The 18,715-nt window shown below is 36.7% G+C and overlaps 1 protein-coding gene across 8 annotated transcripts in view; it reads right to left on the bottom strand.

Moving 5' to 3' along the window:
• Window positions 1-18,715, bottom strand: part of AKAP7 (A-kinase anchoring protein 7) — a 218,735-nt gene that overhangs the window by 65,271 nt on the left and 134,749 nt on the right. For 3 of the 8 annotated variants that reach the window (XM_016428895.2, XM_016428896.2, XM_016428901.2), the window contains one exon: window positions 6,837-6,905. The exons of the other annotated variants lie outside the window; for them this stretch is intronic. In XM_016428895.2, the coding sequence (XP_016284381.2) occupies window positions 6,837-6,905 (69 nt within the window). The remainder of the gene's footprint in view (window positions 1-6,836; window positions 6,906-18,715) is intronic. 8 annotated transcript variants of the gene reach the window in all.

The following is an 18,715-nucleotide window of genomic DNA, read 5'->3' as shown; positions in this document are numbered from 1 at the left end:
GAGGAACTACAATATGTCTGGAGAATTTGGGGCTACCCATCTTCTCACTGACATCCTAGCATCATCCCTAGGACAGCGGTGATTTTTTAAAAACATAAAATGCTTTTAAAAGAAATATTAAAGAAATGTCCAGCCAGACTCCAATTGTGCACTTCACCAGCATGGAAGTGAAGTGTTTGGCTCAGGAGGCAAATTCAGAGAAGATTCAGGGAGGAAAAGCAGACTTACATTTCCACAAGGACCCAGCAAAAATAAAACAAAACAAAAACAAATGAACAAAACTACTCCATACCAAAGGGAAACTTAGACTTCAACAAAAGGACTTTTAGGAACTGAATTTGACCCTTTGTCGCATGTACTTTCTACGTTTGAACCTACCTTTCCTAGAATTGTTTTGTAGGAAAATGTGTTAAAATTTGGGGGGAAATGTTTCTACAGAATATACCTTTCTAAAGGCTAATTAAATCTGGATAACTAATTGATAATCAACTGAAAATCATGATGAGCTACACTGTTAGGAAAGGCATAAACTGCTTCCTCCAGTCCCAACCCCCTGCCCGATCCCTCCAGGCTAACTCCCCAGATCACAGAAGAGATCAGGAAAGCCAAACCAGGGGGAGCCTGACTCATCAGCTTGAATGGTAGTGTTGCATCACTAGAGTGTGACTTACACATATAATGGGTGTGTATGGCTTGCAAATTTTTTACTGGTTGGGGTACACACCAAAAATGTTTGGAGACCACTAGTGTAGAAAATACAAGACCCCACTATGTTTACTATTTGTTGACAACCAAAAAAAAATACCATTTTTAGAGTGAAAAGCTCTGCCTTAAAACATCTCCTCCTGAAAGTTGTTTTTTATGTATATTCTTATGCAAATCCTTTAAAGATATCCTTTAATACTTTTCTGGTTCTGAGATCTCCTCCAAATATACACAAAACAGCTCTCCCATGACCTCTGAGTGGCTCTTTTGCATTTATTGAGGCTACCTAGCATAGTGGCAGCTTCCTTCTAGTTTCATGAACATCGTGTGGCACCTGAGGAAGCACACAGGCTCTCTTTGACTCTTGCCACCTAATGGTGCTCATGAATCTCTCTGATGACAGTTTTTGGTCACTTCTCTTGGAGAGCTCTTGGCTGACACCCACTAGGTATCTCTCCATTGCTTTTTCAGTGATGCATTATTTTTTTAAACTGTTACCTTCCATCTTAGAATCAATCCAGCGTGTTGGTTCTAAGGCAGAAAAGTGCTAAGGGCTAGGCAATGGGGGTTAATAAGTGAGTTTGCCCAGTCACATAGCTAGAAAGTGGCTGAGGTCATATTTGAACCCACTCTGGCTGAAGGACAAAGCCTCCACGGTCCTTCCTCTCCCGGAATCCTCTCAAAGTTCCCTCTTGGGCTCGGGGTCTCTGCAGAGTGGGCTGCTCAGCCTTGCTCCCAGGACCAACAGGGCTTCTCACTTCATCCATCTGTCTTAAGCCTGGAGCCAGCTCTCTAAAGCTGCTTCGGGTTTGAGTGGCTGTTCTGGAAACCATACTCTGTCTCTGGCCCCTTGAGGGTCCCTTGAACTTTCTTTACCTTCTTCAACTTTTTGAAAGGACTGCCATGGATGAAAGGAGCACTTCTGCTTTTAGATGCCACACAGAGTGGGTCAGGAAGAGGACAGAGAAGTCCCCCTGACTTCCCCAAAAGCAATTCCCTCTCAGGATCCAAGTCTCTGTTTTGCTACTGGTTCTTGCTATAACTGTCTCCAAAGTTAGCATTTTATCTTTCTAAGGTCCCTCAGAAATCTCTAGATAAAAACTAAATTAGACATCCTAAAAATCAAAGGAGAAATTAATAAAATTGAAAGTAAAAGAACTACTGAACTAATAAATAAGACTAAGAGCTGGTACTTTGAAAAAAAGAAATAAAATAAAGTACTGGTTAATCTAAGGTCCCTCAGAGATGTGCTTTATTTTGAAGCCAACTATTAATGTTGACTATTCCTATTCAGCATGAAAAGTGTTTATATGTTACAGAGATAATTGAGGGTGGGGGGAAGTTAATGGCTTGAGAGCCAGGCTTAGAGACTAGAGGTCCTGGGTTTAACTTTAGCTTCAGACACTTAGTTGTGTGACCTTGGGCAAGTCACCTAACCCCCACTTCCTAGCCCCTACTACTATTCTGCTTTGGAACCAATACATAGTATTGATTCTAAGACAAAAGATAAGGGTTTTAAAGAGAGAGAGAGATAATAGGATGTTAGCACTTTATTAACAACTCATCATTTTATGTTTTGACTATAACAACTGAACAGGGGGATAAAGAAGAATTTCTCCCTCCCTCATACTTAGATAGCTTTTTTTACAATCTCAAATTTTTCTTTTTTTTTCCAAATAAACCTCTAGTTTTTCAACCAAAAGTCTATCTTTTAAATGGCATTTTCCCAATGATTCTGTATATCTATCTGCAAGTCATACAATACCACAAATTTGGAATAAAATGGATTTTAGTTCACTCAAGGAATGAGCAAGAGGGACATATTTCCAACCCAATCCCCACACAGCTAAAGCTGCCATCATGAGGGGAAAAAATGTGTGACTGGAAAAGGAGATGAGCTAGCCATGGAGGAAGAATGACAATACTTGATGGAAAAAAAGCTCCAGGGCTTTCTGTGTCATGTCATGAAAGCTAGAGGGCTGCTCTTAGCATGTTTGCTAAATCCCTGAAGTCGAGGCATTCTTGGAAGGCAAAGAAAGGGTTTCCATGGGATGAGATGGCATGGGTGGGAACCGTATTGTCAGAGGCAGTATTGACGTCAGTGAAATTAAAGAAGTAATATGCATATTCTACTTATATGATTTTGCATCTTTCCCAATTATTAGACTAAGAAGGAAGATGGGAAGCACCTCCAATATGAATCCACAAAAACAAAACAAAATTTTTGTTCAGGCCACCCTGACTTGGCCTGAGGGTTATAGCCAAAGAAGTGTGTGCCCAGAGTTCCCCAGGAACTTCTAGAGACTCTAAAAGGACAGAGTATAGCCATGACGTGGGCCTTTGGGGGAATTTTCTGGCAGCTCTATACTGAAAGGATTTGTCATTTTAAAATGAAGTAGTAAATGCTAAGTGAGTCTTAGATTCTCTCAGCATGTTCCATAATAGTACCGGGGAGGGGCGGGTATGGGGTCTCTTACAAGAAGAGTCAGATTCTGGCTGGAGCTCTCTTCCTTTGATTTTTCAGGTTGTATAAGGAGATTCAACCCAGAGATGAGGAGAGACAAGCTCTTCTCCAACTAGGCGCCATGACCATCTGATTCAAGAGGCAGTTTGTGCAGGACTTAAATAGACCTTTGTCTCTTTTGTATTTATTCTTCCTTATCTTTGCCAAATGAGTGTGCAGCTAGGCTTAGAGGTTACAGTGAGTCCAAGACATCAAGAAGTCTTGGGTCCCATTAGGTGAAAGCTAGCTGAAGCCAGGGGAAACTTTTTCCTCAAAGAGATCAGTCATCACAAAGAGGACTCCCCAAAACTGGCTCTTTGAGAAATGGACATGCACTAGTTGTTAAAACAGTACTAAGTCAAGGTAAAGGGCAAAAATGCTTAATTAAGCAGTTTTGAAACTGTTCAATGCTCTCATCAATTATGGCTATTAATCTCTTAGCAGATTTTACCAGTCCTTATAAGTTAAAATTACTGAATCCTGTTCTCTGAGTGTAAACTTATGATTCTTTTATGTGTAGCATTCCCTATACAGATGTATAATTCTCCCGTACCTGATTCATATTGTACACTGAATTCATTTTTTTTATTCCCTCATTTTGGAGAAGTCCTGAGGAGATGTGAAGCATAATCTAACTCACTATAATTAAAATAGTCCCTGGGGAATCAAAATGGGGGACTTAATGAGTCCTTCAATGAGTATGAGAAAAAGGAGTCTAATCATTTCATTAGAGGAATGTTTCTCTAAGATTGAAGCTGGTCCAAATATATGCCTGGATACAGGTTAGAGAGAAGGGTAAATGTTTCAGAGCTTCTAAATCCAAAGAAGTGATTCCTCAAAATGAAAAAAAAAGGAAGAAATGTAGACTTCTCCTGCCGTCACATTTTTGGGAGTATGGAAGAGAAAATTTGAATGTAGCTAACACAGATTCCCATAGGGTCCACTTAGTAGTGCTGTAAGTAAGATTCTGTTATATTATTATGCTCATATAATCATTAATCAATCCTCCCTGGATGGGCAGCAATATAGACCTGAGTTATATATTAAATCCAGCTCTTGGGTGCTAAATAGTTTTTTTTTTTTTTGGTGAGGGTCCACTGTACTCAGCAAAATGAATATTGGTGCCAGGTAATATCAGGTGTAAGGAGATGTTTTATTTTTATTCATCATCATCATGATTATATTGTCATCACAAAATTTCAGACCTAGAGAAGCTATAAGTGTCCATTTGGTCTAATTCAAGCCTTAAAATAATCATGTCTATTAAATATATGACAAGGGATCATCCAGCTTTTGCTTACAGACCTCTAATGAGAGAAATCTACCCAAGGTGACGCATTCCATTCTTGAATTTGCCTGTTTGACACTTCCACCGAGTTTTGTCCTTTGATGGCAAGCAGAATAAGTTTAATACTTCTTCCACATGAGAGGAAAGAGCACTGATCGTGTAGTTTAAAAAAAAACTTGGTTCCAATCTCACCTCTTTCATTTACTACTAGTAGTGAGACCATGAGGCAATAGATTGGCTAAATGCTGCACTTGAGTCAAGAAACTGAATTCCAACTCAAGAATTAGTAGCTATGTGACCCTTGGCAAGTCATCGATAACAGTACCTACCCTCTTCACAGGGTTGTTGTGAGGATCAACTGAGAAAATCTATGTAAGTGCTTTGCAAACATCTAAAATACTATGTAAATGTTAGTTATTATTGGGTGACCTGGGCAAGTCACTTGACCTTTTGAAGCCTCAAGTTTAGCAGACATGAGCTCCTCCTGGCTCTAAGAGCTATAATCTCATGATTCCTATAAAGTTTATATGACAATTAGTGCCTTATCAACATCCTCTTTAAGATGAGGCATCCAGAATGGAGCCCAATATTCCAGATAAGATCTTACCAGGGAAAGAATGGCAATCACTTCATGATTCCTACAAGCTATGTCTAGTAATGTGGCCTGAGAGAACATTAGCTTTCCTAGATATTATGTCACACATCTGATTCATTTTGAGCTTGTGGCCCATTAAAAGAAACCCAGGTAATTTCCATATGAACTACTTGACTGTCTAGAGAAGTTGTCCCATCATGTACTTGTGAAATTGACTTTTTATATCCAAGCAGACGAAAGTCTCTGACCAAGGCACTAAGGGCACAAAAATGAATAAAATACAGTACCTATTCTTAGGACACTATAATCAATCTGGGAGGAGGAAAGGACCAGTACCATAAAGTATAAACAATACAGGGAACCATATTCTAAATGGAAAATAAATAAGTTTAGCAGGAGTGCATAAAAATGGGAGATTCCTGAGACTCCAAGTCTTGACTCTCCTGAATACCAGGTATATTACAGGGGAAAATGTCCCATGGAACAAAAGGCCAAGATAGATTGATTTTTGTAAATGACATGATGACAATCAACACTTAAGTTCCCAGAAAAATAAGGGCTATACTGAGATTGCTAACTCATCCCATGAAATGAATTCACTCAACTGCCCCAAAAAGGTTAATATGTAAGTATATTTACTATAATGTTAAAATTATCCTAACATATGTGTGAATTCAATAATATTTTACTTTAAGAATTAAAGGTCTCCAATGAAAATTTTTAAGGTAAAGGGATTCTGTTCATAATAGAGGATAATTTGCAGCAAGGAAATGAGTAGGTAGAATGTTTGTTCTCTAGGTAATGGAAGTGGCTTTTTCTTTTATACTTTGGTTTACTCTATGAGAAGAACTAAGCTGATGTAGTAATTAAGCCTGTACAGCAAAATTCCAATCACATAGAACACAAATGGTAGGCACCCTACTTTAACTGGAATTGGGTTGTTTTTTGTTTTTTTGGCTACACTTACTTCTAAAGAAGGAAATGGGAAAAAGAAAAAGCTCACATCAAGAATTTATTCAAAACTACAACCTACCCTATAGTAAAGTTTTATATGAACTTCTTATATTTCCTTTTCTTTTTTAAAACTCTTACCATCTGTCTTAGACTCAAGACTGTATATTAGTTCCAAGGCAGAGGAGCAGTAAAAGCTAAGCAAGTGTGATTAAGTGACTTGCCTAGTCACATAGCTAGGGAATGTAAGAGGTCACACTTGAACCCAGGACTCCCTATCATCAGGTCTGGCTCTCTTTCCACCAAGCCACCTAGCTGCCCCCTTATATTTTCTGTATCTAAAATATTATACACATGCATCTTTGATGTTCAAAGGGATGATTCTGAGGTACTGAAAAATTATTAACTCTCATCAAAGATTCAAATTACATTCCATATACTAAACTTACTACAGGAGATAATAAGTAGAAAGACTTTCAAAACGCACAGAAAACTTCTAGTTAAGTAAATTAACCAGAAAATTAAATGAATTACTAAATTCTATTCTGGCTTATTTCACCTTTATCTTTTTGACTATCTAGCTTCTTCTAAAGATTTAAGGATCTGTATAGAATTACATCCAAAATAAATTTCTCTTTCAAATCTGGCTGCTTGTAGATTTTTAAAATATATATAAACACTGGAAGCAGCAATATGCAAATGACATTCAAGTTAATTCTGTAACCACCACCATGAGGCAAAAAAAAGCAAGATCAAAAGAAAAAATGAGGGAGAGAAAGTCATTTGACTCTTACCACTGTGCCACGGGGCTATATTGCTCCTGTATCCCTGTAGTACTGCTGAGTTCGGACTTCTCAACTCACCTGCATTTTGAGAATGATATCCACAAATTCAAACATTCCCCTATAACATGCATGCTTCAATCAATAATCCACAATTCTTCTAAACTCACTCCCAGGGCCACTCCCTTATTAAAGACAAACTAGTTATGAACAATGTACATAGTACAAGTGTCTTGCATATAGTAGACACTTAAAAAAAGGTTTAGTGAATGGATAAATGAATGAACAGATGAATCCATAAATGGCGGAAGTGGCATGTCTAGAAAATTACTAATCCCTTTCTCTGATATTCAATGTCCTTGTGTCTCCCAAACTTTAATTATCCATTCTTTCTTTTAAAATCAAAGCTACTTGCAAGATTGGCAAACCCACACTTAGAGCTAATAGATATGCTCTATGTGGAATCATATGTTCAAAGAATTTCACACAGTGCCTTGAAGGCACTGGATGAGTATCTCTCAGATGAATGAATGCAATGATAATTTTTTTAGTAAAAGCATTCACAGTATTAAGTATGCATTGCCTGCCCAGCATGGGTCTCATCCCTCCACCTGAGCCCTTACCATAGAAACCCTTCACCCTCTTTGCAGCAAAGGAAAAGGCAAGAAAAGTTTAAAGAAGACTAGGAGAATGTGATAAAGGGGGAGAATGGAAATCCCCAAAATAAGAAACTTAAAGATTAAACAAGGAGAGGAGAAATACATCTGAAAAGATAGGAGAACAATGACAAGACTATCAGAAAGAGGGTGAATGACAAGGGGAAATGGGTGAGAAATACATTGTACAATATATTTATAAAGCATTAAAAAAAAGTGTGAATGAGAGAAAAGGTGGAAACTTCAACAATGATTAATCCCAATCAGGAGTTTGGATGAGATCTCATCCTTCAACTACCTTCTCCTTTTTTAGAAAGTGAGATTATGACTTCACATGCAGTGTGCACCACTGCCTGGCAGTCATTTATGAATGAGGATGTACAATACACATACACAGTATAGGAGACTTGGCTCTCAGCAATGGCACAAGGAAATCTACAGAGGGAGAGAGGAAAGCAGTAAGAAACTACTTTGCTTTGAAACTGGAGTTTTCAAAAAGAACAGAAATAAACTTGCATTTGGAAGGAGTCAGCAAGAAGGAGCAGCATAGAGGAGGAAGAATGAGTGTTGAGAGGGAAAACCCAGAGCTATGGAGGGAGGACTAAGGAAGGAATGCTTCTGCACTCCTAATTGTTCAAGGCAATGTTGTTTCAGGTGGTAATTTTCACCAAAATAAGAGTTGACAAGAATCAGCTGAAAATGTTTAGGAAGCATAAGTCATTCTGGGAAAAGTTTAGAAATGTGAATTGCCTATTTCACAAATGAGATACCAAAGCTGGTGATTGTAGGGTCATGTGAGGTTCTGAAAACAGAATCACAATTTCAATCCATACACTGTCATTTTTGTAAAGAATATTCACAACATTGCTTCCTAATTCTAAGTAATACTCACAGACAAATATGTTGTGTGGCTGATGACTGAGCCTTATATAGATTTTGCAAGTGAGTAAATAAAGTGGGGGATCTTAATTATTTTTTAAATATGAGCCTGTCCATTTCCTGAAGAATAAACAGCAGGAAATATAAACCAGATGCACAACTCTTGATTCTCTGAATCAGATACTACAAAATTCTGGAGACCAGGTTGAAACTGAATTTAGCAAGAACGTGACAAAAATTTGGCTGGGCAGTTGAAAGCAAGATTGGAAACATGTTACTAAAAAGCTAGGCAAAAATAAATATTTTAGTGAATAGCCAATTTATGGCAAATCCTTTATCCAGTACAATAATTAAAACCCCAGAATTCCAGCTAATTTTCTGAAACAGGAATGAATGCATACCAGTGACAATGATTATAGAATTCCAGTGCATTTGCCATCATTTCTACTTATGTCTGCTGTACATGCCACAAGCAGATGTGGAATATGTTTGGCATTCATTTAAAAAATATTCAATTAAAGGCTTTCTGCCAGCTGAAATGCAACTCAAACTATTTTATCGCTTGTTCAAAGTAGCCTGATTATGTATCTGAATTGCTTCCAAAAAGAACAAAGCAGAGGATAGATTAAAATAGTTACCTATACAAAACATACTTCCTTTCAAATCTAGCTTTAATTCACTATATGTTGTCAGTGAGCCTACCCCGAAAATATGTTGGTTCTAGATAAGAAAATAGAATCCGTTTCCCACTATGTATCATATGATCATATTCAGCGTTTTTAGGAAAATTTAAAACTCATTTGTGACTATTAACATCTCTAGTTCTAAAAGTAAAGACAAGCTGTCAGAAAACTGGTGGGGGAGGGGAGACCCAGAAATAAGTTCTTTTAATATCTCCTTTTTTGATATTCCCTCTCTTGAACATGATCTTATAGATGATTGTTAACTACACACCCACCAGTCCTTTTAAACACTGCACCCTCGCACATACACACCCAGAGCTAATGATTCTGCTCTATTCCTGTGGCACTAAGAACTCAGCAGACAACAGCATGAAATAGGCAAGCACTCATCAAACATACAAGTCACACTTACTGATTTTTTCCTCATCTCTTGAGAAAGGAAAGCAGCAGAGCTGACCCATGGCACCTGGTGCTGCTTTCTTTCCTTCTCAGTGTTCTCTTCTCTGTGTACACCCCAAACAGAAACTGCAGGTGATTCTAATAGGTTGCGAGCACACTGCTTATTCCACTCAGAGGAACCGAGAGAGGGGGAGGGAGGGAGAGAGAGGAGAGAGAGAGAGAGAGAGGCAGAGACAGAGAGAGACAGAGAGAGAGTGCGCAGGAAAGAGAAAAGAGAAGGGAACAAAAAAGCTCCACCTACCTCCTTGCTCTCCAGTTTCTTATGAATGCTTCAGGGCTAACAGTCATTGAAAAAAGTAGCCATATGCTCTACTAACTCTCCCATGACTGTGGCTTAAATTTGTGCTCCATGCCTGCTGTGCAGATTTCTATATGTGCCTTTAAGAAAAACTAAGGAACATACCAACAAGGGCTCACCCCCTCCCATCTCTGTCCACTCCCACACAAACACTGCAATTACATATGGAACGAAGATGCAAACTGCAACCAAAAAAAAAAAATCTCTCTGCACACTATTTTAAAAGGAAGAGCTTGCTTCTCTCCCTAGGAGACAGAAGAGTGGACAGGGATTTTCATGTGTGCTGAAAAATGAGGGCACAACTTATATGAAGTTCTGTTAATGGTTTCATTTTCTCCAAGCATTCAAAGAATGCCAAGGGTAAAATAAAAAGGAAAAAAATGTAACCCGTTTTCTATAGCTTGGTTTTATGCTCCAAGAAAATAATTTATTAAGTGTTTGCTATTTGAAAACCTTAGGACAATTCAGCCATTCCAACAGCAAGATATTCATCAGGGAATCACAAAGCTAACAGATATCATAGAGATCATTTGATCCGATTCTCTCATTTTACAGGCAACAAAAATGAGCCCCACATAAAGGAAGTGATTTGCTCAAGGTCACATACACAGTTAACTGTGACTAGGAGCCAGATCTTGATTCCCAATTCTGTTATTCTATTCCTACCCTACCCTACCCTCTGTTATGTGGTCCCTAAAATCCTAGCCCCAGTATATCAATTACCTGAATAAACCTTGAATTTATAGACAGAGCTGCAACAAAGAATGCAAATGATGTGGGTCTCATTTTAAATGAAAACCTCATAGAGCAGCTGAATAAATCCAGAGACTGAACCAAACTCAGTTGAATTCATGCAACCAACTTGTTTTAACTAGATGATGTTATTTTGGACTGGAATTCATCATTTTCATGTTAATAAGAAATATTATTGACCCCCTTTCTCTATTGGATAACATAATTTTGAATAGAAAAGTTGCTATAAGAGTCAAAAATTGTTTGCAATGCCAGACATTTCAATCCTTCCTCTCTTTCTACACCCCTCCTCCAACATTAGCAAGAAATGAGGAGGTGATGATGGTGATTTGCTTCTGTGGCACATAATGACAAAATGTCCTCTGTAGTTCTCATCATGAAAAAGGGTGAAATGTGGTAGAAAAAAAGCAACTTGGGGATTTCACAAGTTAAATGTTACACTTTTTAAAAAATCCTATTTGTGGTTGACAGCCACTAAGCATTTTTTGAAGAAATAGTTCATCATTTATTTCAAAGTGACAGAGAAGCCTTTTATGTGTGTGTGTGTACACACACACACACACACACACACACACACACATATAAATGAATTTGATGGGAGGATGGGGGAGTATTGTCATATCACCTGTGTATGCATCGATCAGGTAATGCTATGCATTTTTTCCAATCATAAGCAACTCTACTCTTTTAATTCTCAGAATTAGAAATATAGTGTTCCATCAAGCAAAGATGAATGCAGCAAATGAAAATATCTGCTACAATTAGACAGATTAGATTGGGGATTCAAATAAGTATTTTAAATCTTCTACATATTCTCATAAATACATTTTAAATTTTGTTTCAACATCGGTGATTCAAATATATGTATATATATTTTACATATATGCATGAAAGATATGTGATTTCACCATTATGAGGAAATTCAGGCAGCTACTAGTCCATAAGATGACTTAAATAAATCCTAGAATTTCCCTAGACAATGAGAGGCAAAGTGACTTGCCTAGGGACACATAGGCAGTTAGTGACAGAGATGGGATTTAAACCGTGCCTTCCTAAACTTCCAAGTTCAATACCAATCCTCTAGAAAAGTGGTGTCAAATTCAAATGGAAAGGGCTCCTTATGGGCCTCAGTGACTTATAAACCCACAACTATTATCTATGTTGTGTTTTTATTTTGTTAAATATTTCCCAATTATATTTTAATCTGGTTCAGGCCACACACTTAGGAGTTTTGCTGGCCATGACTTTGATACTTCTGCTCTACACTTACTTGTTATACAGTAACATAATAGTTGAATTCATTTGATTATATACAAGACAAGAACATTTAAATTTTAAGATAATCAATTTTTAAAGCTAGATTTTTCCATATATAACAATCACAGAGCATTAGAAAATTTGGGTAGAAGAGATCCATTTTAGGGCTTCCCAGTTTATCAGCCTTCAATTATAAATGGTAAATTGCTTGATTATTCCTTTTCTTCAAAATCACCAGCCCAAATCAGTGGAACATTTTACATTTACAAGTTTAAAACTCATAAAAATACTTAAATAGAGCTAATTTTATCAATGTGAATGCAGATCACGACTCATCCAAGCCTTCTAATTTAGTGCAATGATTTTTATTTATTTCTTCCCATTATTAGAGGGTGTTATCAAAGAAATGCATGATTGAAAAAGAAAGACCCCAGATCTTTCAAGAGGAAGGGACAACTGTTGTACATTGTGTATGTGCTCCACTGGCATTCTCTTAATGTCAGGAGAAAAATTCACAATTCACATAAAATCAATCCTAATTTTAGAGATGAAAAGTCATGTGAATTTAGGTAGTTCTGGAACTAAGAAATTATAATTATCAAATGTGTGAACTCCTCAAGAGCAGAAAACATCTTATCTTCTTGTGTTTTATCTATTTTTATCTATTTTTGTACAACCCACAGTGCTTTCTACATATTATAGACATTAAAAACTCTATGTTGACCAGTGGAACTGCTTGTTGTCTCCAGGAAGGGGGAAGGAAAGAGAATAGGGAAAGAAAATGAATCATATAAACTTGGGGAAATGTTTTTTTTATTTAATTTAAAAAATTAAAATTAAAAATATGTTGAATCAAATGGGTAAGAAAGCAATTTACTTAGATTCTTAAGCAGGAATATAGTCCAAAACAAGTCTGCCCATTGGAGGTACAATCTGAATAGTCACTAAGGAAATAAGCAAACTTATCAATAAGTTAAATTCATTCACACTATCCTGAAATTATGTATGTGCATTATTTTATGCATGAAGAGAAGTAAATGTTTCCAAAAATAATACTTATTAAAGAAAACAAATGGTCAATATCTCAATTTATATTATGTACCTCTATCATGGAGGGAAAAGCCCATCACCTAACATAGCTGTGTGTCTATGGAAATTAAATAATAAATCATTTCTAATTTTAAAATTGCAGATGCCCAAATGTTCTATAAATGTCTTCTTACTATAGCTATTCCAGTGGCAATTCATTTTATTAGGTCTGTTTAATTCAACTCAACAAACATTTATTAAATACCCACTTTGCATAGAGAATTGAGTTACACTCTAGGGATCACAGGAAATTTAGAAAAGCTACGGTCTCTGCCCTCTAGTAATTATACTATAGGGCAATAATGTTCCTTCTCCATTAGTCATCACCAGACCTCTGGGAAAAGGACCAATTGCACTGTGTGTCTCTATACCCCATTCCTGTCCTTATACATCTACATATAGATGAAATCAGAGAAGAAAAGCCATCCCAGAGGGACAAAAGGCCCCTGGTTGAATGTGTGATGGAGTCAGCAGTGAACCAACCCTGTATCTCTGTCCCTTAGCCTTGATATGTGTCTATAGAGGGAGGGGGGAGAAAAGAGTTTATTATAGGCTGATTATACAGATTATAGAAAGCATGAGCTCTTTTTAAAAAAGTAATAGAAGCTGAAGTTACAACTTCCTGCCCCATGAGACTGTACAGCAGTGAGAGACGGGGACTGGATATGCAGGTCTGGGAGAGATCTGCCTGAAGAGACAAGTAAGTGGTACTGTTCTGATTGGAGTCAGGGAGACCCAAGTTCAAATCTTCCCTCAATACTTACTAGCTGGATGAACTTAAGCATGCCACTTAATTTCTCCCAAGTTCAGTTTCCTCATCTGTAAAATGAGCATAACAGCACCTACTTCCTTGGGATGTAAGAATCAAATGAAATCACATAAATACTTTGAAAACCTTAAAGTATTATATAAATATTAGATGATGGGGATTATAGTAACTACAAGGTATAATGGGAAAAGCAGTGGTTTTGGAGTAAGAGGAAGGAGCTCAAATTCTGGCTCTGTCAATTACCATCTACAGGACTGCACAACTTGCTTGACCTTAGGTTCTCATTTATAAAATGAGGGGAATGAACTAGAGAATCTTTAAGGTTCTTCCATCTTTTTTTTAAAAACTCTTACCTTCTGTCTTGTAATCAATACTGTGTATTGGCTCCAAGGCAGAAGATGGTAAGGGCTAGGCAATGGGGGTCAAGTGACTTGCCTAGGGTCACACAGCTAGGAAGTGGCTGAGGTCAGATTTGAACCCAGGACCTCCCATCTCTAGGCCTGGCTCTCAATCCACTGAGCTACCCAGCTGTACCCACCTTCCATCTCTTAGTCTACTAATAATGGAAGTAGAAGACATCACCAAGGAAAGATACAGAGACAAAGAAGAGGGTCCAAGACAAAGGCTTTGGAGACCCTCAGGGAGAGGGAGTTGAATCAGAAAAGGAGACTAAGAAGGATCAGCAAATAGGTAGGAAGAGAATTATACAGTGCCTTACACACAAGTTTAATAAGTGTTTATTAAATTGAATTCAACTGGGACAAAGTTGTCTCCTTTGTGTCTCCTTGAGGCCAAGAGAGGAGTATTTTAAAAGGTGGATGTCAATAAGGTCAAATGCTATATAGAAAGATCTTAAACTCAAGTAGGAAAGGGATCCTGTTTTTATTCATCTTTATCTTCCAAACATGGTAGATGCTTGCTCAATAAATAATAGTTGTATTGTCTTGTTATTTTTTTAACCCTTATCTTCTGTCTTAGAACCAGTACTGTGCATTGGACTCAAAGCAGAAGAGCAGTAAGGGCTAGGCAATGGGGATTAAAGACTAAAACATTATTGATGCTGGTTAAGTCATAAATTGCCTAGGCTTTAGTTTCCTCATCAGTGGTTTAAAAGTTAAATTCAAAATTTTTAGAGTTCTTTTCGGGTCTAATCTTCTATGACTGTATATTAATTAGTCCTGACATTACTACCATCTTTTTAAAAAAATAATTATAGTAAAAAGTATTTGTTAATTAACAACTATATGCCTAATACTGAATATTCTCCTGTGGAAGGCAAAAAATAACAAAAGTACTTACTATCCTCAAAGATACACCTAACATAGTTGTGTGTCTAGAGACACTCCTCAAAGAGTGGAATGAATAACTAGAACGAGGATTTTTAATCTTGGATAGATTTCAGGTTGTCTATGAATGTAGAAAGGAAAAATAATCATCTTTAATTTCATTGACTTCTAACTAAAATTTAACATTTTTTCAAATACTGAAAAATATTCTGTAAAGGAATCCATAGGCTTTGCCATACTACCAAAGGTGTTTACCACATACACACTTTAAGAAACCCTGAATTTGAGCAATAATACACGACAGGATTTAATTAAATTCCAACTTCTGTGCAAAAAAAAAAATGGTCCCAGGAGAGAAACAAACAAACAAACACTTCCCTGAAAGAGTTAGATGACACAGGAGATTGAGCTCTGGGCCTGAAGTCAGGAAGATCTGAATTCAAATTCAGCCTCAGATACTGACTCTAGCTGTGCAATCCTCGGCAAGCCTTTAACCTCTGTCAGCCTCAGTTTCCTAAACTATAAAATGAGAATAACTATGCCACCTACCTCCCAAGTTTGTTATGAGGATCAAATGAGATATTTATAAAACACTTCGCACAGTACCTGCATAGAATAGGTACTTAAAATAATTTCCTTCCTTCTCAAGACTTCATATTATTATTATATATTATGTAACTCTCTAAGATTCTCTGTATTATAGAGGTACCAATTGGCAATGGTAAAAAAATGGTGAAAGATCTTCATCAGGAGCTCCCTTTAACAATGAAATCAAAGGTCTAGTACCTACTGTTATAAGTAAAAGAGCATATGAGGTGGGTCTGCAGGGAGATGCAGATGCAGAGAGAAGACACAGTATTGATCCCAAGATGGAAGGTATGGGTTTAAAAAAAAAAAGAATCCTTCAGTTCCCTCAAAACAAAACTCAAGCACAATCTTCTATCTGATGCACTTCCTGATTTGGCAACTCTTAGGGCCCTTTCTAACTACCCTATAATTATTCTGTATGTATTTATATATGGAAATATTCTCTCCACTTCGTGGTTATGACAATTAGATAGGACTATTGCAATAAAGAATGGAGGAAGGGAGGAAAGGGAAAAGAGAGAGAGGGAAAGGGAGACATGTAGAGAGGGGGAAGAGAGATAGAAGGAGAGGGGAGAGGGAGAGAGAGAAAGAGGAAGGAAGAGGGAAAGGAAAAGAGGAAGAGATGGAAAGCATATGCAGTAAATGATACATAGATTGAAGAGAATGAAATAATGTCTAAAAATTAGAATTTGGATTAATAGGTAACTTGAGAGTTACATTCTTTTACACTATAGTTTTGAAATTTTATTTATTTAATTTTTAAAGTACTGGTTTTAGAGAACAGCTCTTTATTTTTTTTTAGATTGATATATTTCAAAAAATTTGAATTGATCTCAAGTATATCCAAATCTGTTTTATTACACAGACATTCCACTGTGTTCCAAGCATTCTATAGTACAACAATACTGTCCAACAGAAATCAACAAAGAACAAAGGTATAATCCTGTCCTTTAATACTTTTTTTTACCCTTTTAAATGCTTCTACATGCTAATGAGTTTTCTTGCAAAATTCCTAAGGATATGAATATAACTCTAAAGGAAGAACAAACATTTTTTTCCCTCTTAAAACCCCACCTTCTGTCTTATTATCAGTTCTAAGTCAGAAGAGTAGAAAGGGCTAGGCAACTGGAGTGAAGTGACTTGCCCAAGGACACATGGTGAGGAAGTATCCAAGGTCAGATTTGAAATCAGGTCATCCCAACTCCAGGCCTGACTCTATCCATTGTTGTACCTAGCTACCCCAATAAAGGCTTTTTGTGATAGCATACTAAGATTCTAGAATCACAGATCTAGAGCTAGATGAGACCTTAAAGACCATCTAATCCAACTCTTTCATTTTACACATCAGGAAATTGAAATTGAGGTCCAGAGAGATTACGGGAACTTGACAAAGGTTACAGGAGTAATCAATATCAGAGGGAGAATTTGAACACATATTCTTTGTTAGGAGTAGTTTTTTATTGTTCTAAAATCTTTTGATGCAACAGTTAGCAAATAAACAACAGTATTTATTATCCTGTTAACCAGCCTTTTGTTCTAAGTAGTAACAGAATTCTGTGTCCATGCAAGAAAATCTAAAAAAATAAGTGTAACCCTGAAGCTTGAAGAAAACTCTCAGATCTTAGAGAGAATTCCCAAAGAATATATATGCAATGAGGTTGTAGGTAGGGGCAAATGATGTGATAAAGGAGCAAAGGAAGATGAATGCAACTTCCCTTGTTCTCATAGAAGCATATAAGGACTGTGTACTCTGAGTAAAGGTCTCAGAAGTAAAACAATAGATCCTAAGTCTAAATGCTAACACTTTCCTCAGAGTATTTAATTATCTGCCCATTAGGTTTATCCCTAACAGCCAGAAGCACTTAGGGACACAGTTTAAAACTAGAAAGGAATTTGGTAGTGTTGTACTATACCTCTCTCACAAACAGAGAACTAGGATTTGAACCCATGTACTCTGTCTACCAATCATTCTTTGCACATTTCCACAGAATAAAGTCTCCATCCTTCAGAAGAAGCAAAGGAAATGCATCTTAGGAAAAAAAAGTGGGACACAAAGACTAATTCGGTTAAGAGCTAGCTATTGAAGACATTACAGTAAGTAAATTTTGCCAGGGTCATTGATAGTGTAGTTCCATAACTGGTCTACCCAGAAGAATTCCACATTTCTCTTTTTAATACAATTTTCCCCACAAATTACACTGTTTTTACTTATCTATGAATATGTTTACTCTACCTCTTCCAATAGAATGTAAGCTTTTTCATTTTGTATAGTAGAAACTTGATAAACATCTACATTTTCTTCTGTCCAGAAGGGAAAGTTCTGTATATCCATTGGTAAAGTTTCTTGTTTTATATGTCTAGTATTGCACTTTACTTCAGGACTTCATGATTTTCATCAAATAGGTATTCCCTCTGCTAACCCAGATCACAAGCTCTCTCAACCATCCTGAATTCTGTGACCAAACCAATTGTTAGGTTCCTAAAGATGATCTTCCATCAATTCTCAGATCAAAGACATTCAGTCCATTGCTGGGTTCTTACTCCAAGCTTTTACATATTAAGTCCAGATAGAGTTTGTAGTAAACTGGCATAGTTTTGAAGAATACAGGGTGACTTTTTCTACCAACACAACCTCTCGCCCCACAATAGGCTATTTATTACTTATTAATAATGGTAAAGGTATTTTCTCTAATAATAATAATAAAGGTAAGAAAGCATAGCTGGCATAATGGAAACTCATAACTCAGCATATTAGAACTGCATAAAATTATACCCAAATCAAGAATGTCCTCAGAGTACACTCAAAATATTTTACACATTCATTGTAGGTCATTTACCTTAAAAGCACTTGAGGGGAATTTATTACATAGTTGAATACTAAATCCATTTTCTATTCATAAACTTCCTAATACAAATATTCCTGAGTTGTTTTTGTTTGTTGGTTTTTGTTTTAACTGGCTTAAAGTGATTGGAAATTATTTTCTATGTAAAAATGAAAATGAAAATGATAAACACACATACACACACACTTCCTTAAGATGTTTATGGTTCTGTGCCCTAAAATAAAGTGCTTCTTCCATTAATAAATAATTCATCCATGACCTCAATAGGTGTACTATATAAGTGATACCAGAAGTCAAATGGAAGGAGGTTCTTCTCCTCAGTGAAGAAGAG

The sequence above is a fragment of the Monodelphis domestica genome, chromosome 2 (assembly GCF_027887165.1).
Source record: "Monodelphis domestica isolate mMonDom1 chromosome 2, mMonDom1.pri, whole genome shotgun sequence".
NCBI classification, from domain to species: domain Eukaryota; kingdom Metazoa; phylum Chordata; class Mammalia; order Didelphimorphia; family Didelphidae; genus Monodelphis; species Monodelphis domestica.
Note: the sequence above shows the minus strand (reverse complement) of the source record. Positions and strands in the feature narration are given on the sequence as shown.